Raw genomic sequence first — 21164 nt, forward strand, 5'->3', positions numbered from 1 at the left:
AACATGACAGGAGGGTTAAGAACATGATTTCTGAATATGAGCCACAAGAATTTTTAAACCAAAGGAGCAGAAGATGTCTAAAAAAACATGACACACAGAACTAAAGAAGCAAACGATATTGCGAGGGGACCATGATATGAAATAATCGGTGTGAACAGAACTTTGGCAATGAATATCACTCCTATTAGCAAGCACAATATGTAAAACCAAGCTTAAGCCACCTTAAGCACCGTTTCACTGCACACGACATTCGGACACAACTGTCGGAATACGCCCCCCTTGTGGCAGTTACACAGAATTTTCAGTTTTGTCGTGCACCATGGGAAGCTGATTCTCGCAGTGTCCGAAATAATGCCTCATTCACACTAGCAGCGACTTTGTAGCTGCCTATTGCTCTGGGTGGCGACCTGCTTCAAACGCAGGTCTGTGTAGGTACAGCACAAATATAATAGGTCTCTAAGTGAGCTGAGAGAGGATCACATGAGTTCTACTGGTGCTCCTATTGGCTGTTGCTCAAGAAAGTTGCTCTTCATTTGCATAAAGTTAAAGGATTCTCAACTGTTGCGTTGCTCGACACGCCCACCTGGTCGCCAACGGTCGCTGTCGCTCGCGTAGATGGAGGTCGCCGCAAGTCGCTCACTCTCCATTGAAATGAACAGTCGCTTGTCGATTTGCCACTGCGAGTCGCTCGTAGTGTGAATGAGGCTTAAAGGAGTGCTAAAGCAAGAAACTTAAAGACATCTAAAAAATTTTGGAGGGAATGTGGAGACAACATAATTTTTTTTATTACTCATTTATGAATAGAAAAGTTTTTATTTTTATTTTTTTATATAGACTTTTGTCTATTTCTCATCTCACGCACATGGATCTGCTTAGACAACACTGGGATATATCACATCTGCTTGGCCGGTCGCATACGGTCTAGTTGCAGGAGTTCAAATATTTTAACGTATCCGCAGCTCAAATCGGATCCGAATTTTCTGCATACGGAGATGATCAGAACTCCTGGACTACTCTCCACTGGAAATGAATGATTTCCGGTCTGTTGCTTGTCGTGTGCAGTGGAAACGCTGCTTTAAGCGCCTTTCCACTGCACATGACATTCGGACACGACTGTCCGAATACGCCCCCTTGTGGCAGTCGCACAGAATTTTCAGTTTTGTCATGCACCATGGGAGTGAAGCTGATTCTCGCGGTATTTGAAATAAAGGAGTGCAAAAGCTTGAACCTTTAGTCTCTATGCTTTTCACCAAGGTTGAATGAATGATTGAATGAATACTAGACCTCTAAAAATTTTGGAGGGAATGTGGAGACAAGATGAAATATTTTTTATTACTGTTTTTTTTTAATATAGACTTTTTTTAATTTAAAAATTGCGCGCATGAAGCTGCTTGGACAACACTGTAATACATCACATCCGGCTGGCCGGTCGCATACAGTATAGTCGCAGGAGTTTAAATATTTTTAACAGATCCGCAGCTCAAATCTGAATTTTTCGCATAGGGAGATGATCTGAACTCCCGGACTACTCACCACTGGAAATGAATTACTTCCAGTCTGTCACTTGTCGTTTGTCGGTCTGCAGTGGAAAGCCGGTTTTAGGCATTTGTTTAAAAGAAAACAACATAATTTCTAATGTTTACAGGAAAGTACACAAAACAGGAAGCTTAACATGGTACGTATGACCACCAAAACAACTATCAGAAAACTATCGATATCCGTTATTTAGTGTAAATGTAGCAGAAGCAGGCAACTCAAGCCATAAAATGCAATCTCTTCTAGATATTCCCTGATATAAGAGTGTACTACTCAAAAAAAAAAAAACACACACTGCAACTTTCATAACTCAAAACCAACTCCCCAGCCTAAAACATGTATGTTCCTATAGACTGATGCTGGGTAAAGATGACCGTCAAACTGTTATTCTGTCACTGTGCGTGAAGAAACTGCACTGCATAGCCTTCCCTAAAGATACATGCATTATAAATTCATGGCTGTCAGGTTATCACTCTGGACAAGCAGAATCACCACATACATGTCTTGCCCATGTGCATTTACCTGTCAGTCGAGTGGCATCCAATCAAAAGTGGCACTGACATTTGCCAAGCTTGTACCATGGAGGATTACTTTAGATGACAAGGCACAAACTGTAGAAAATCACACTGAAGACACTGATGCGGTTTCTGAGTCTGAGGTGTCACATGTAATTATCAGTGCCTCTGTCTGTAGGCGCATGTGTGCGTGAGGGAGGGGGCGAGTAAAAGTGCTCTTTATTGACTGAGGTGAGGGTCTAGGATACAATCTTGCATTAGTGTATGTGTGTGTGTGTGTTCAGTGGCAATCAGTGTTTGACAAGCTGCTGCGGGCCCTTGTACAGATCAGTGCAATGACGCAAAGAGACGCCGTGAACAACTGATCTCATTCTCTTCATAAAGCCCCTCAAACACACACGCACATTAATGTCCTGATGGGTATCCAGGAGCCCACACAACCACCACAATGGCAAATGAGGCACATGTTGAAGCAAACCATACACACGCTCGCTAACGCAATAAATCGTTACGTGCGACTTTTGCCACACGCACACACACAAACACCCGAGCTGCTTTAATGCTCAATTCCAAATCTGTCACACACACTCAATCTCAGGGGCTAAATAAGTCTTCAGGGTTGAACAACACACTGGATCTATGGAGCCAGATCAGTCTCAAAAATAATACATATACAAAATAAAATTTATACATGCAGAGTTCACATTTACAAAATCCAATTTGTAAATTCAAAACACAATTCAATAATACGATACAAAATTTGTTAATTCACAAGTAAAAATCACAAATATTTTGGCCAAATGAATTGGATTTGTGTATTTATGATTCCTGTTTTGAATTTACAAATTGCATTTATGTATTTATGAACTGCATTTGTGTATTTACGAATCATGTTTTGAGTTTTTGAATTGGATATATGTATTTGCGAATCGTGTTTTGAATTTACGAATTGTTTTGAATTTATGAATTGGATTTGTGTATTTCTAAATAATTTTGCGTATTTACGAATCGTATTATGAGTTTTTGAATTGGATATGTGTATTTGCGAATCGTGTTTTGAATTGGATTTGTGTATTTACGATTCGTGTTTTGGATTTACGAATTTGATTTGTGTATTTACGATTCGTGTTTTGAATTTACAAATTGGATTTGTGTATCTATGAATTAGATTTGTGTATATACGAATGGTTATTTGAATTTACGAATTGGATTTTTGCATGTACGAATCATGTTTTGAATTTACGAATTGGATTTGTTCATTTACGAATCGTGTTTTGAATGTACGAATTGGATTTGTTTATTCACAAATCGTGTTTTTAATTTACGAAGTGGATTTGTGCATTTACAAATCGTGTTTTGAATTTACGAATTGGATTTTTATATTTATGAATCATGTTTTGAACTAACGAATTGAATTTTTGTATTTATGAATCGTGTTTTGAACTTACGAATTGGATTTTTTTAAAACGTGAATTGTGTTGTGGATGTATGAATTATATTTTGTAAATATTTTGTTTTTGAGACTGATCTGGCTCCATAGGATCTGCTCACTTTCACCCTCAGTACCAGAGCAGAGGACTGTAGTTTTGGGGGCATTTGATGGCAGAAAGCAGTAATATGCTCTGCAGCAAATTACAATTACACACAATTCAACATGACTTTGTCTTTTTAGGCCATGAAAACATGATCTAATAAATTATGCATGAGATATTTGTTGATTTAAACTTTTTTACTTGTTTTAACTAAACATGTTTAATTTTAACTTGGTCTGTTGTAGTATTAATAGACACACATACATTTACTGAATGTTTTTTTGGTAAAAAATATAGTGGAAATTTGAAGTAACTTGTTTTATGTGGTTCAAGCATTTTTATCAGGGGTTTTTATACCTTTAAAGAGGAAAGGACAGTGGAGATTATAGACAGGAAAGTATGGGGAGCAGAGAGAGAGAGGAAGGATTGGCAAAGGACCTCAAGCCAGGAATCGAACTCTGGTCACCGTGAAAACCTTAGTGTCATGTTTTGGTGCACTAACCACTAGAATATTGGTGCTGCCAGGATCAAGAGCTGCATCCCAAATGGCACACTATTCACTATGCACTATGGACTTATGCACTATGATTATTGATAATATGTATGTAGTGTTATCCCAAATGGAACACTAATGTTTTTTTTTACTAAGCGAAATTTAAACCATTTCCCAGATGACATTTGACGATTGCCATATTAGTGACATAAATGACCAAACTACCAAATACTACCTGCCATGAGTATAAGCGCATTCACCATTGGTAGGCGGTATAATCACTCTCACAATCCAAAATAAGTAAAGTGATCCAACATCAGTGCCCAAAAGCTCTGCCCCTTTCACTACGTAAGCATAGCAGTGGCCGTTGAGTGGGTGATGTGTCGTTTAACCAATTGAATAAGTGCATCATCCAGTGCACTTATTCTTTTCAGAGTTTTCAGTGTGAATGCACTACTTACACTATTTAAACTACAAAAAAGGCGTAGAATAGTGCATAAGCGATTTGGGACGCACCTAAGCATTTGATGGTGAAGCAGAATTTTCAGCATGATTACTCCAGTTTTTAGTCTCGTGATTTCAGTGGCAGCTCCAGGATATTTTATGGGAGGAGAGGAGGGGTTGGCAGTACCCAAAACTTCATAGGGGGTGCTAAAAATGATTAAATTGATATCTTTAGCCATCTAAATAACATTCAAATTCAGTCAAATTGTGTTTTTATTTTTTAGAAATAAAAGCTTTGAAAAGGGCATAATTTACTTTTTAATGTTGTATAAATTTTCTCATATGTCACTGTTTAGTTGAACTTCTAATTCCAACTACCAAATTATTACAAATTACAATTTATGATTACACAGTAGGGACTTTTTTTTTAACACAAGCTATATTTGCCAAATTTATTATTGTTTGCAATAGAAAAGGTTCAGAAAATTCATATAACTGTTTCCAGGTAAGCAAATTTTTCAAAGTAGCTGCACACTAGAAACATTAAAGAGATTAACAGCAAACAATTTAAGATTTAAATGAGTACACTGGTATCTTTTAAGTAACATTAGTTTTTCTTGTGATTTAAAAAAAAAAAGTGACTGTCCTGGGGCTTCTGACGAGTCTATTGTCCCATCAAGCCTCCCCCTGGCGCCACCACTGATTTTAATATTTATGAGAAAAACCTCAAATATTTGAAGAGTGGAGTTTAAATACTGTAACTTTGCCACCAAAATATTGACTGCAATTTAAATACTTAGCACTGCTTTTATTTGCATACTTGTGCATTCTAAAATTGGACAAAGGTAAAGATGCATTGGTGGGGAATTCTACTTCATAATAATCTGGGGAAGCATACTTGAAGTGGGGAATTTCTGATGCCAGATATTGCTTAGATCAATGTTCTAAGAACCTGAAACTGCATACAAGTTTGAGTGTCTGTTTTGGACATATTTAATGAACTTAAGATAACAAAAATAAAATTGTTAAAATAATATTATTAATAATATTAATAGACCATTTCAAAGTGGTCATGTCATTGGCCCATGAAAATTGTTGTCAAACTATTTCATGACTGTAACGAGGCAATTCAATGATAATTTTATGTTAAAACACATACCATAGGATTATTTACCAATATTTGAACTTTTTTTGGATTCTCGAAAGCTATGATAATTAAAACTGTAAAACAGGAAGTACGTTAGGACCATTGTTATTGTTTACATCCCTCAAAATGGTCTGTGGTAATTGTAATTTTAACTCAACAGTTGGTGTTATCCACATTTCATGCAAATTGATAAACTGTACTTGATTGCTATACTTAAATTGTATTATTTAGAAAATTCTGTGTTGGTTCAAGTCCCACAGTTTACACCACTGACCCTGATGAAGCTTGATGCGTCATTTCTTTTCTAAACAATTGCACAATGCTGTTTTTCAGAATTGCAGAATTAGTGTCAGGGTGTCTGTGGAGCTAGCAAAATCTGTGTTTAAGGACTTGAGCGTCATCCACACCACACCATGAAAGATTTGTTTGTTCTGTCTAGCCACGATAATTACAATGAAGCAGTGTTACACGTGAAGAACGACACCATCCCTCGCAGCTGCTTTAGAAAGCCACCATCACTACAGCCTCCACCAGCAGTAGGACTATAGTCTGATTTTAAACTGTAATTGATATTCTAGCGACACGCTCTGAAGTGAGTAGAAGCTGCTTGTTTGCGAACTCTGCTTGGTTTTGTTGTTCACATTGTGACATCTCAGGGACTAGTGCTATAGATGTTCTGCTGATGAATCCAAGACCAAAGCGCAAACGACCAAATACAAATGTTTGAAGTAAATGCTAGAATATTATATTTACCCCCCACACCCAAAAGCAAGAGCTGCCCTAGATTTGTCTGTCAAAGCTTGAGCATGACTGCAACTTTAACACACACAAAATCAAAAAAACGGGGACCATCGTCGCACATCGGAATCACGACCCGCTGCTAGGAAGTACTTCCCTCCATTTCAACCGGTTGGAAATTGGCACGGCTGCCCCCTGACTTCTCGATTGGGGTTTTAGGGGAGAAAAAAAAACTGAAAAATCCCAACTGATGCCTTTTCTCCATTCAGAAGATCACACACAAGCCTGAAGCGTCGGGAAAATACGCTAAAGTGATTTAAACCGGGGATTTAAAATGGATGTCTGACTCTCGCTGTCTCGAAATATGGCAAAAATAAATAAATAAACACACAGAGATGTCACTAACACGCACGCCAAAACAAAACAGAGTTTCTTATTGTAAAACACGCATCACAAACTTGCTCTCTCCCACACACACAGACACCCGAGGGCAACGAAAACAATGAAAAACATTGGTCGAAATGGAGAAGCTTACAAAAGCTAGAATGGCCATTCCCATAGTTCTCATACACTCGCACACAGACACATGGTTAAGCCAAAACCCGCAACACCACATTCTCTGGTGCTCTTTGCATAAGTCCTAACCAGCTGGTGGGCAGGGTCTTTCTCTGCAAAGCGTGTTTATGAGAGAGCGGAGATCCGTCGGCTCGATGTGTATGAGTGTGTGTTTCGGGCCCTGTGACTCAGATACCGCAGTGCTACGAGGGAGAGAGAGAGGGGGCTCCTGTCTTCCTACCTTTGTCACAGCATTCGCATGCTTCGCAAGGACTCTGAGATATCTGAAGTTGCAGGCTAGGTGAACATCATGAGATGTGTGATATGTTATAACAGTCTCTGCCCTGTCCTACCACCAGTCTGCTTGGCAATACTTCCTTGTGAGTTGCTTTGGAAAGAAAGCATATGCCTTGAGCACAAATGTAATACGATTACAGTCTGGTACACACATATGAACACACACACCAGCAGATGTGTATGTTAATCACCCGAGAAGCAAATGAACATATGCAAATGCTGCCGTGAGAGGGAGAATATGGTAATTTTGAGTGTAGGGGACGATGTGCCTATGGAAGATCAATGATGGGGACGTTTCGATGACTGCTACTCAAGGTTCATGAATGTCAATGTTAAGGAGCTTTATTGATATGCAGTGTGCTGTGAAAATGCTCATTTGCGATTTTAAGAACGCGGTTATGCCCTCATAAACGGCGTCCTATACTGTCTCAGTCCTCACATTTGCATTGGAGACCTGAACGCTGTGATGGAGGTGGAGGTTGGAGGAGGGTGGGGGGACTGTCGCAGCAGCAACAGTTGCCAGGGAAACCTCACCATAGGAACCCGTTGGGACGCTGTGCCAGAGTATGGGTGCGCCAATATGTCAGATGACACGGTGGTGTGCTCACGTGTGGATATTTGTACGTGTTGTAGGCTAACAAGGTTTGACAAACACAGGCACAGGGACCCACAAAGATGGCACCCTGGCTCTGACAGTGTTTGGCACATTAGTGCGAAGGCGTGTTGCTGTGGCAACAGGGTGTTGACATGGCACAGTCGCACTTCTCGGCACTGATAATGGGTGACATTCTGAGAACAAGCATGTATCAGAAAACCGGTCTCTCGTTTTCCTCTCTCTCTCATATCTGTTTCTCTGCAGAGAAGAACTCTTCCACCAGCCAAATCACATTCTGTCTGCATCTCGGGAGAACTGTCACAAAGCTTACATTCTAAGGGGTTACATACAGTGGTACCTCAAATACATGAGAAACAGAAAAACATAGAACAAATCAATGCCACCAAGTTTCACAATTTCAGTTGCCATTTTGTGTGCCATATATATGTGTGTATATATATATATATTTTAAATTTCGAAGTGACTTCTGCTAACAGAACATTTTTCATAATTATAACGTGTAATATTAGCTAATTATAATAACAATAACAATATTACAATTAAGATAACACTTGATTTTGAAAAAGAAACAAAAAGAAACTAGGTAAAAACAAATAATGAAAGACACTTATTATCATAATAGATTTGTTTTAAAAGAGCTCTATAAGTTTCTATAGTTTCATTTATTTGTCCATTTTCTTTTTTTTAAAAAAGCTTTCCAAACTCCAATCTTGCTCACTGAGTGGGTTTTCTCTTACCTTTCAAAAGGTCCTCTGTTCGTTTTTCTCAAACAGTAGTTTCGTCCACATGTCTGGACAAAGTGTTCGCAATAATCCATTTTACCCCTGCAGTATTCACCAGAGTTTGTGTTCTGTTCTGAATCTTGTTAAATCACAATGGCAAAAAAGCAGGGTCCTGGTAAAGTTTTGTCTTGTACAAAACAGGGGACAGGCCATTTAGGGGGCCATTTTAAGGCCCATCTATTTCCTTGTTTGGAGTTGTTGTGGCTTCATAGTGCTTCAAGCAAATCATTGTCGTTGTCAGTTCGTCCACTGTTATTCCAGCTTTTCTGAGGGGATTATCAGCAGTAGTGACAATCATTTTTACACAATGAAAAACAAACATCACCTCTAGGTAAAAACAAAGAAACACACCAAATCCGCTATGCTTTTGACACTTTATGTTTTGTCAATAATGATGATAGCAGAGGTAATGTAATGTCAACAAGGGTCTCTTTTTACTCAGCTTTCAAATCTGATTTCAATAAAAATGTCCCACTAAAAATACCCTTTCTCAGAATAGCAGCATGTAGATCAACTTTTACTGTGTTTTTTTTTTCATTGCATTACATGGTATCATCATTATTGTCTTCTGTTGATAATGGTGATAACCGATCGACCCAATTTGGATCCTAAAGGCCTGTGGATTTAGACAGTATTGTGTATATATAATGCAAATTAAAATAACCTCTCCTCATTAACCCTGTTAGGTATAGAAAAGGAAAGGGAAACCTTGTAAGACTTATAAAACAAAGCCAAATGATCTGAAATCAAACATAATTTCCACAATATCCATCCCTGTCCCTCAGTCTCCTCAGGATGCCCTTAAGTCCCATGAGGACGTACCAGTTTCAGGCGCATTTTTGTTTTTATGGAGAGAAAGGAGTTTTCAATGACAAAGAGCTACAGCAGCAGCTGCTAATTCTTCAAAAGCCGTGGCTTTCAGTCAGAAAAAATGCAAATATTCTTCATAATTTATTTCTCTGAATGAAAATATATTTATATATCATGTATACTTTCATAGTTTATATATTCTTTTAAAATTTGTATAACTTTCATTTGTCTTTTTGCGCTTTAGGTTCTTGTTTGTTTTTCCTCTCTTCCCCTCAACTGTGAAAGCCTTGGAGAAAGGGGAGAGACTGCGTCCGTCATCATCATGAAACACAAGCCCTCTACACAGTGCTGGTCTACTAATCCATCTTTCCATCATGGCACTACAAAATCGTAATGATCCATTTTGTTCTCTAAACCATCTGCACAAGTGGTCTTTCGTTCTCAACCACTGTCCATATACTTAAGGTTTCCATGTATTTGTATATACACTTCCTACCTATGGTGCATATGATTTTCATTTTAATAGCATCTCTGCCTTATTGGTGGAGTTCTGTATGTAATGTACACAGATCTTTTCATCTTCTGAAATATGTCTGTACATATGTGTAGTGATGCTGATGTGCAAAGATTTTGCTTTGGCACAGATTGGTGCAGTTTTGGCACGTAATGATCAATCTTGCATTGCACGAAAAACTATCGATTTATATTTTGTTGGCAGGTGTAGTTTTGTTTGCTGATGTTTGATGATCCCCCTTGATGCGTGCGGGGTAGAGTATGGCAAGACTGATTTTAAACTCTGGTTTGGTTGCCTGTGTTCCATCTAGAAATTCTCCCACCCTTTGCCAGCATATGTACTTTGTAGTGATCTCACAGCTGTATTCTTGTGTAGGTAATATTTCATACAATGCTGGGTCTGCCTTTCTCATTACTCCTGAGAACATACCCATAGGGGTTGAACAGCCAATACCCTTCATCTGTTTCTGTCTCCCTGATATTCTTTCTCCATTTCTTATCTGCACATTTACCTTTTTCCCCCTCTCCCTTCCTCACTTTCTCAACTTCAGATCTGGGTTTCTTGGACATTCTCCTTGGAGCCACTCTTGAAGAGCAATGGCTCAATCTGTGGGTTCTGCCCTTTACCCATCAGGCCTTTCAGTGACCCGTGGATGCCAAGGGTCGGCAGAGGCATTGGAGAAGGTATGGAGCATGATGTACTTCCTGCAGAGACTGGCACCTGCGTGCAAGAGATTGGTGTCTGGACCTGGGAGCAGGGTGAAGGGTTGTTGTTATTATTTAGGCCTCCACCAAGGCCCAGACCCATCATGTTATTGTTGAAGTGATGGGGCTTGTAGTAATGGTTAAGATGCTCTGCCCGTGCAAGGTTGGGGAGGTTGACAATTTCAGGGTGGTGCAGGCGCAAACTCTGTCCGCCTCCTCCAGACCCTATTTGGGGTACTGTGGATCCTCCTGAGATGCCGCTGCCACGGATGCCCGTTCCAGCTCCAATCTCATCTTCAACATTAATGATTTCGATGGCTCGTGCTGGCCCATGATGTTTGTGCAACTGGTGCTGCTTTCTCAGCTTGTAGAACACCACCAGCATGACAGCAGCCATAAAGGTAATGGCCACAAAACAACCAATGATGATCTTGGTCGTTTTCATCACGTCATCTAGTCCAGAGGGGTAACTTGGCTCAGAAATGGGGACTGTGAATGTGGGTTTAGTTGCTCGAGGAGAAGATGATGATCCAAAGATTGAGAGAGAAGAGGCAGTTGTGGGAACAACTTCATGCCAGAGGTGCCCAGAAGGGGTCGGTCCAGGAATATGGATAAAAGTCTCGTTGAAGGTACGCAAGGCAGAGTCTTCCTCTCCTGTAGTCTCCACTGTTTCTACTGTGACTGTGGTGAAGTAGGTGTAGTTGACACTAACGTCTGCTGCGGTCACATTCAGGACAGCAGTTGCTGTAGTGTTCCCAGCTGAGTTGGTCACCATGCAAGTGTATTGTCCAGTGTCACGCAGTGTTACATTGGTGAAATTCAGTGTGCCGTCATGCAGCACTGAAATCCTGACACGATAGGAGCCATGGGTCATTAGGGTGCCATTCGGTGTGATCCAGTTCACAGAGGTCATCGAGGTACCAGTGCGACATTTGAGCTCGGCAGCCATGCCCTCCGTTACATTGAGGTCTGTGGGTGGTTCCACAATGACAGGGGCATAACAAGTGAAATGGCTCTGGTCCAATTCCCCAATGTATTTTCCTTTCAGGTAGGGGGGTGCATGACATCGTGCACAGCAAGTTGTGTTGCTCGGCACAGTTTCTTTAAGCCACCAGCTTAGCCACAGCACATCGCAGTTGCAAACCCATGGGTTGTGATTGAGGTGCACTCGCTCCAGCTTTTGAAGTGGGGTGAATAGGTCATGGGGCAAAGAGTGCAGGGAATTGTGAGATAAGTTGAGCTCCTCTAGATTCTTGAGATCATCGAAAGCATTTCGCTCAATGACCGACATCTGAGAGTGCATGAGCCATAGCTTGCGCAAAGATTCCAGGCCTTGGAAAGATCCTGGTCTGATGATTTCCAGCCTGTTCCCAGACAACTCTAGCTCCTCCAGGCGCACCAGGGGAGTCAAGTTAGGGATGTCCTTCAGGCCACACATACCCAAGTTCAGGTAGCGCAGATTGATGAGTCCAACAAAGGCTGCATCAGATATATAATCCAGCTTTTTGAGCTCGCCCAGGTCAAGACGCCGTAGCGAGGGAACACGGTGAAATGCGTAGCCTGGTAAGGTCTCAATGGGATTGTTTCGTAACCACAGTTCCCGCAGCTTGCTAAGGTACTCAAAAGCTTGCGATGGCACCAGCGTGAGGCGGTTGTCAAACAGTTCCAGAGTGTTGAGGTTTGGAAGGCCATTGAATGCACCAACCTCTATCTGTCGAATCTGGTTCTTGGAGAGCTGGAGGATCTCCAGATGCCTCAAATGCTTGAATGTGTCTGATTTTATCACCTAAGTGAGAAAATTACAGGTACAAGTTTAGGATTAGAGTAATGTGTGATAACTTTGTTCCTGTGAAGGATTAATGTCTTAGAAATTATCAAGTCATACACAAGTTAAAAAACGCACATCAAATACTGACTGTTGTGATTTTCAGATGTTTTGCAAGTTGCCACTCGTAATGTTTGAAGTAAAACACATTAAAGGGATAGTTCACCCAAAAATAAACAATGTCATTGTTTACACAACCTCATGCTGTTCCAAAACCGTATGCTGTTATTTTTAATCCATAAAACACAAAATGTAATTTTGGAAAAATCTTAAGCTGTTTTTTTCTGTTCACGTTAACCATTTCTTCAATGCTTAAAAAAATAGGGGGGAAAAACAACAACAACAACGTAATATCACATTAAAATGAAGCCAAATGACAGCTTTGTGCAAGGAACAGAATATAATTTAAGTTGCTGTTCACGGCAAATCTTCCCCTCTGCTGCAGCACTCAAATGTAATTCGACACATTTGAACTGGCATTTGAACCATGTTCAGTTCTGACAAGCAAGAACGAATTCTGTTTTGTTTTAAACTTACAGGGCATTGTTGCACGATTTTTGAAGGGAACGTTATGAATAATGAAAAAAAAAAGTTTTAGTTCTCTTGCAGTAATCATATGGCTTCAGAAGACCTGTAGTACAGCACGGGTTGGTATACGTTAATGATCTTTTTATTTTTTTGGAACTTATAGCAAAAGATCATTATGAACTGTAAAGAAAATAACTGCCTGACGTTTAATAACTGACGTTTCACCACACAACTGCATGAGGTTTCATGCACACAACATAAATAAAGACATGCATGCAAGATGATAAAGGGTTTAACATTTAATCTATCAATAAATAATAATATTCAGCTTTATACAATCTCACGTTATAATTTGTCCTGTTTAATATTGAAAAATTATATTGATTGTAAATGTAACTGTTTGGCAAAATGAACATTTGAGAATTCAAGAATATTGGTGTTGCAGTTCTTTCTTAATCATTACTTTAAAAAAAAGACATATTTTTGACAAATAACAGCAGAAGCACATCAAAAAAGTAAGCATGTTGTGCTCCTCAAGTGCTTGGCCCCAAAAATGACTGCTTGTGTCTTTTGTCAGTTGCAATAATCAATACCTAATATTGTCTCCTTGCTCATTGCGATGTGTAGTTAAATTTTTTGAGAGGTGCATGTCAGCGTCGCTGAAGGCCACGGCAAGGGCTATACGGCCACACGTAGGCTGCGCTGGAGCATACGCATGCACTTGATGCAGAAGAATAAATCAGCCTTAAGTCCCTTTATTTATCAGGGGTTGCCAAAGCGGAATGAAACTTATCCAGCCTATGTTTTACGCAGCAGATGCCCTTCCAGCTGCAACCCATCAGTGGGAAACACCCATACACAGTCATTCACACACATACACTATGGACAATTTTAGCTTACCCAATTTACCTATACCACATGTTTTTGGACTTGTGGGGGAAACTGAAGCACCCGGAGGAAACCCACACCAACACAGGGAGAACATGCAAACTCCATACAGAAATGCCAGCCGAGGCTCGAACCAATGACCTTCTTGCTGTGAGCGATTGCTCCATGTTTTAAATTTCTGTCCAGAGAGGTCATGTTTTGATCCTCGATTGGTCTCACGCAGTCAAGTGATGCGATTTCACAGGTCAGAGTTCACCAAGCTTGAACTTTGCACCGCAGCAACCTGCGAAACTTAACACATGATCTTGCGTTTCCGGTCTGACGCATTCGCGTACATATGAATGGAAGTATATGGTAGGAAAAGCCCAGTGTGACCGCAGTTTAAGTGTGTTGAAGCAGGGTTAAAATTCCAGGAACTGAGTTTGACACCCCTGCTATACACCACGAAAATGTGGCCCATTATCAAATATTTAGTGTTTTATGTAATTTTTAATTAACTTCTCATTCCTTTTACACACATTTGGGAGAAAAGTCCCTTGGTTATTTTTAGTACTTCAAAGGCCAGTTCACCCAAAAATGATAACTCGCACTTTACTCACACTCATGTGGTTTCAACCCTGAGTTATTTTTTTCCCTATTTACACAGAATTAGATTTAGAATAAGAAGAAAAGAACTCTAAGTGATGACAGAATTTTTTTTGTTTTGGGTATCTCAACATAAATATTGTTTTTTAACCCTTTAACTGCCTGCTCTACCCAACGGTTGACCATATTTTGACTGAATGTTAAAATCATTTAAAGTGACTGTTTTTAATAATGGTTTACACACACAGCATTATTGGTTTCCAAAAAATCAAACAAACATAGCCCTGTTGCACTTTTACACTTGATTTTGGATTTTTTTTTTGTAAAAAAAAACAACAACAAAAAAAACCATGCTAAATGAGAATCTGAAATATTTTCTGGCATACTTCAAAAAATAAAGATGATTTAGTATTCAAAAATGTTTTATTTTGATTGTGTTTTTAAATAAGTTTTCTCTTACACTTCATATTTTCAGATTTTTCATAGTATATGTATTAATTAACTACCATGGTTGATATTTTAGAAATTATTGGGATGTGTTAAACAAGGCATTGAGTGTGTTAACTAGTGACATTATGAGAAAAGAATTGCATTCCAACATTTTTTTTTTCTTGGTGGGTCAGTTAACATCTAGCACTTATTTGAACAATAAAACAAATCTATATTTAATCTTATAATATATGTATTCATTTAAATGTGTAAAAATCAACATTATTTTTGAAAAGTATACAGGTTCTAAAGGAACACTCTACTTAAAAAAAAAATAGACTCATTTAATTTTGAGAAGAAGTATAAATAATTGAATTTGATCATTTTTGAACTTATTCAGCCGATCTCCAGTTCTGGCGGTAACACTTTTAGCGTGGCATAACATAAATCATTGAATCGGATTTAACATTAGGCCATAAGCATCTCACTCAATTTTCAAAAAAAGAGTTTTGATCATTTTTCTATTTGAAGCTTGACTATTCTGTAGTTATTTTGTGTACTAAGACCAACAGAACATGAACAGTTGTTATTTTCTAGGCCAGGGGTTCCCAAACTTTTCGGCCCACGACCCCTAAAATAACAATGCCAGTGACTCGCGACCCCCAAATTCCTCTAAGGTGGTTATAAATATACAAATGTTGCGCACACAACAACAGGCCTTTTTAAACATGAGCATACTGACAACACAAAAAAAGTGCAACAGTCTAACAACCATATCAATTGTATAATCATTTATTAATCTGTTTAATTTAATATTAACCTCAACAAGAGAGACTGGTGGACACAACGTTTTCAGCTCAAATCTACTTTTGATTTAATTTTGGAGACCACCAATCAGAGATCATTCTCAATGTTCAGTTGTGGCCTGTATTTATTTTAAATGTATTTGATTGTCATAAATGTGTCAGAAAGTTTTACCTGGTGCTATAAAATCAATCTGCTGTAGCTGACGCTACTGCTGTATTGGTAATCTAACGTAAACACCGATCCTATTTAAAAAAATAATAATTTAAAAGCTGATGGCTTTTCATTTGCATGTTGTTGTTTTTTACTATTAAAAACTACTAATTTTATCTTCTCTGGGTTATGGTTAAAATATGGTAATTCTTATATAGTTTAATAAAGTTTATATAGCTTTTGGAAATCACTAAGCGACCCCCTGTCATTGTCCCGCAACCACCACTTTGGGAACCACTGTTTTAGGCCGATATGATTAGGAACTATTCTCATTCTGGAGTAATAATCAAGGAAAACATATTACATGATGTAATTACAGAAGAGTCAAGCTTTAAATAGGAAAATTCTTCAAACTCTTTAGCCATTTTTGAGCAATATGCTAATGGTCTAATCCAATTCATTGATTTATGCTAAGCTAAGCTAAACTTGTAAAACTCTACTGTTTAACTGCAAATGATGAGAGTATTTTTCTGTTTAGGTGCCCCATCCCTTCAGTAAACTAACACAGAATGAGGGCTATCTCACTAAATCTCACTAATCAGCATGTCAACTTCGCTTAACCAAAGAACAAAAAAAAAAAAAAACTGTCAGATTATGATAATGCACTAAACCAGGCTGGAAAAAATAAATAAATAACTGAAAAGACTAGAGAATATTGACACTTCCTAAACAGGACGGGCTCTGAAAGCATTTGTCTCTGTGCATCTGATGCCGCCAGAACTGCTTTTCTTGGGCAGCGAGAAGCTTCCTCCTGGCCTACTGCCACAATCCCCTCTGTATATGGAGCAGGGGAGGGAGGAGGGTGCTAAACACACTGGGTTGGGGGTGTTGAAGAGGAGGGTGGAAACTGTCAGAGCTGCACTCTTGTGGTAAAATGCTATGGGAGAGAATGAAGCCAAAGAATCTAGGATGCCTTCAGGTATTAAAACATTTTTAGATTTTTAATCATTTCAAGTGGGGCTCGAGGACACAACAAACCAAATCAGAATGTTTAATGCTCAAATAGAGGCTTGATGAAAAGCATTATTATTATTTTTTTAAATAAGCAGGTTTTTGGTTAACACTTTCAGTGTCAGGATTAGCCGGGTATTTACTGTTATCTACATCTTGAGAATAAATCTAAACCTTCTCACATAAAGTAGGTCATTTTAACACCTGACTCCACACTGAATCCTAAATATTTGAGCAAGGCTGAGCCATTAGCACTAAGTGTTCAAGCAACATTACTGAAACTGACACTCAATAAAGCTAAGAAACAAACAAACACAAGGCTCCAGACTAACAATCGAGAGCAATGCTAGTGGCACCAACACACGATTCAGAAGGGCTGAATGTCATATTAATAATAATATGAATATGAATAAAGTTTGAAAAGAAGGATTGAGAGTTTTTAAACTGATCTGTAAAAATGGTTAAGATCTCTAACATGGGTAAAACATTGCAACAACCTCATCTTACATTTGTAGTTCATGATAATAATATGTACTGTATAACATTCACTACACTATAAAATCCAACACTCAACTGTATCAAATGAAATGAGTGTAGTTAACTCAAAATTTACTTCAAAGTTAATTCTTCTTGTTTGAAAAGAGTTTTGAACTCAGTGTGGAAGTTAATGAGTTAATTAAATACCACATTACTCCAACTTAAATGGAGTAAGTTCACAGTACTCATATAGATTAGTTTCTTAACTCAAATGGTTTGTAGCAATCGGTTTCCTCAAACAGTTTGAGTTGCCTTAACCTATTTGGTTTTAAAGTACTCAGTTGGTTTGAGTTCTCTTCATTTATTGAGTTTTACTGTCTTCAAATTGCTTCGTTTACTTAAATGGATTAAGTTTACAGTACTCATTAGGATTAGTTTTTGAACTTAAATGGGTTGTTTCAATCGGTTTCCTCAAATGGTTTGAGTTACCTTAACTTTTTGGGTTTTACAGTGTACCACAGTAAAAAAGTGGTCTAATTTGACATTTTACAAAGCAAAAGAACTATAAAGACTTTTAGTACAAATAGAAATGGCAACTAATATGACTTAATAACCAAAGAAATATCTCAAAAGTCCATGTAAGCTTCCCTCATTCACTTTAAATTTCAAATTTTAAGCAGGTTCATTCCCCAGACAGGGTGATCTTTATGCACATTAGTAAGAAAACTATGCAAGTCTAAAACTTGCAACAATTACCATATACTTAATAAAATGTGACTATACACTATATACACTCTTTTTGGTGTTATATATTCTTTTTTTTTTTCCAGATTTCCTTCATTTAACTTCTTAATTCTAATTTCTAATATGTTACTTCTGCTGTATTAGTTTTGTTTTAATTCAATTATTTATAGGGCTGATTTATACTTATATTTAGGCTACAGTGCACTTCTAAAATAGTGCTTCATTAAGCAGCCTAATGAAAATATACAGCCTGTGGTATTGTATGCTTTATCATGCATTTATCAAAATATGACCAGGCTAACACATTTCAACAGTGCACTGCACATATGTCCTATAGAGACCTCTGAATACAACTGAGAAAGTAGTCAGATTCAAGCGTTTACATCAGTGGTCTCAAACTCAATTCCTGGCGGGCCTCAGCTCTGCATAGTTTAGCTCCAACCACCTCCAGCTCACACCTGCTTAATGGTCTCTAATAGTCTTGATTAGTTGACAATTGATTAGTTGGATCAGCTGTGGTGGATTATGGTTGGAGCAAAACTGTGCAGAGCTGCGGCCCTCCAGGAATCCAGTTTGAGACCTATGGTTTACAGGTGCTGCGTCCGAAACTATACTTCCATACTATATAGTACGCTAAAATCAGTATGCAAGCCGAGTAGTATGTCCGAATTCATAGAATTTGAAAATCAATATGCGAGAAGTACGCGGATGACTTACTACTTCCGGCGAGATTCTGAAGTGCGCATCCCATGCACGCTGCGCTATCCCATGATGCCCCACGACAGAATTCATGAATGGGAGTGAAGCGATGCAGGTAGGTCACGTGACCATGACAAAATGGCAGATGTAGTACGTCCGAATTCCATTCATACTTCTTACGTTCATCCTTCGCCTGCATGTTTTGTTGCATTTGCACATATTTGTGGTGTTAGTGAAGTGGTGTTAGTGAGGCCAGCAAGGGGCCTGCAACATGTGGTCTGTGTGGGTCCTAACGCCCCAGTATAATGATGAGGACTCTATACTGCTTAGTGAGCGCCGTCTTTCGGAAGAGACCTTAAAGCAAGGTCCTGACTCTCTGTGGTCGCTAAAAATACCAAGATGTCCTTTGAAAAAGAGTAGGGGTTTAATCCAGGCATCCTGGCCAAATTTGCCCACTGGCCTCTTTCCATTATGGCCTCCTAACCATCCCCATATCATAATTGGCTTTATCACTCTGTCTCCCTTCCACCAATGGTGTGCGGTCTGGTGCAATATGGCTGCCATTGCATCATCCAGAAGGATGCTTTACACTGGTGGTGGACGAGGAGATTTCCCCCCAAAAAATGTGTAAAGTGGTTTGAGTGTCCAGAAAAGCTCTATTTAAATGTAAGGAATTATTATAATTATTATTATTATATTTGATCAGCAGCTGTCCTTAGCATGTGCTGTTTTAAAGCTTTGAAAAGCTTAGGTTCTCCCATCACTAGTTCAAACAAGTAGCACCATTGCATTACAATCTGTAATGTATCTTATGCGTAGGGTCAGACAGAATCTGTGGACGTTGCTATTTCTGCAGAGAATTTTATAAAAAAATCTGTGGATTTATGTGGAATGATTTTAGGAGTATCATTACAAAAATGTAATAAATGAAATTAAATAAAAGTTACTAATTTATTATTTTTTAATGTTTACAATATAAAAAATCCAATAAGATCCACTTTATTTGGTAAACAAAGCAAGTCTCTCATATAATATATCTACTAAAAGACAGAATATATTACTTTACAAACTGCATTGTAGTTAAATCATATGAACAGTTTAATATTACTATTATTATTTTACAATAATATTAGTGAAATTAATTTTAAGTAAGTAAATGCGTGTAGACTCAATGATGGAAATCTGCAGATTTTTGTGCATGCAGATTCCGTGTGGGCTTACTCATGCGCAACAAAATGTCATCATTTATCAGTTTGGCATTCAGTAGTTCCGCCAGCATGACAAAATTATGTTGTACTGAAAAGGTGCAAAATGTGACCAATTAGTCTGAAGCCCTGAAACATAAACAACCCCACCCAAAATAGACGTGGTTTACCTGTATGGTGTTCTCCTGTAGGTTGAGGTATCGTGTGTTGTTTGATATATTATCCGGCACCTCTTCTAAGTGTTGTCTAGCGCAGATTACTCGACTAGCTTGATTGGAACAGCTGCACACCGCAGGACAGGTGGAGGCGGCCCCCACTGCCTCGTGACCGGGGAGGAGGAGCCGCAACAGCAGCTGGACCAATAAGAGGAGGAGGGGGGAGGGACTAGGAAGGCTGGTCACCGTGGTGATGCGCATGGCAACTGGGTCATGACCCTTCCTTTATTCCAAAGAGGATGATAGGCTGATTCCAGTGTCTTTCGAATGGCGTCCCTTTAACTAATGTCACTGCATTTTTTTTTTCAGCGGAAATACTCCGTCTCCTTGGTCGGTGGCTTATCTTGTCCTTGCTTATTTTTTCATATGGATACAGTTACATAAGTTGTGTCATCTTAGCCTTAACAACTTCTCTTCTTTGACAGGCTTCTTTGTGATGAATACATGTTTTACTGCAAAAGAGAAACAAAGAAGAAAGCCAAGTTTTGTTACGCTTACAAAGACAGATATTTGAGGTATAATAACATAATTGCAATCAAATGAATGTTCAAGGAAATGAATGCATCAAGTTGGCAGGAGCAAAATCGTTTTTAGGGATGCAGAGACTAAAGATGTTTCATATGCTGTGCTACTGTACATTAGTAATGCACGCAGATTCTCTGTCCATGAGCGTTAATGATCCTCTTGGTATGCATTCATGCTTTATGTAACCAGCAGACATGCAAAACAGCATTTAAGTACAGTAGCTGCTGCATGCAAGGATCAAAACAGGGGAATTGAGTAAACCTGTCGGCTACATAGTTCATATCTGCAATGAACATGCATTTAGCTTGTATTAAATATATTATTCAAAGATTTAGTCCATATGAGGACAATTGCATGGCCCTAAAAACTTTTCTGTGCTTCTTGCAGTTCAAA

General features: G+C 38.7%; 1 protein-coding gene across 1 annotated transcript; it reads right to left on the reverse strand.

The window, feature by feature from the left end:
• Window positions 1-9120: 9120 nt before the first annotated feature.
• On the reverse strand, window positions 9121-20680 carry lrrc4ba (leucine rich repeat containing 4Ba). The gene is made up of 2 exons (XM_056451184.1): window positions 20202-20680; window positions 9121-12469 (listed from the first exon to the last, which is right to left on the reverse strand). The coding sequence occupies exons 1-2, from the start codon at window positions 20445-20447 to the stop codon at window positions 10526-10528; spliced, it is 2190 nt and encodes a 729-aa protein (XP_056307159.1). The 5' UTR covers window positions 20448-20680; the 3' UTR covers window positions 9121-10525.
• Window positions 20681-21164: the final 484 nt, after the last annotated feature.

The sequence above is a fragment of the Danio aesculapii genome, chromosome 3 (assembly GCF_903798145.1).
Source record: "Danio aesculapii chromosome 3, fDanAes4.1, whole genome shotgun sequence".
NCBI classification, from domain to species: domain Eukaryota; kingdom Metazoa; phylum Chordata; class Actinopteri; order Cypriniformes; family Danionidae; genus Danio; species Danio aesculapii.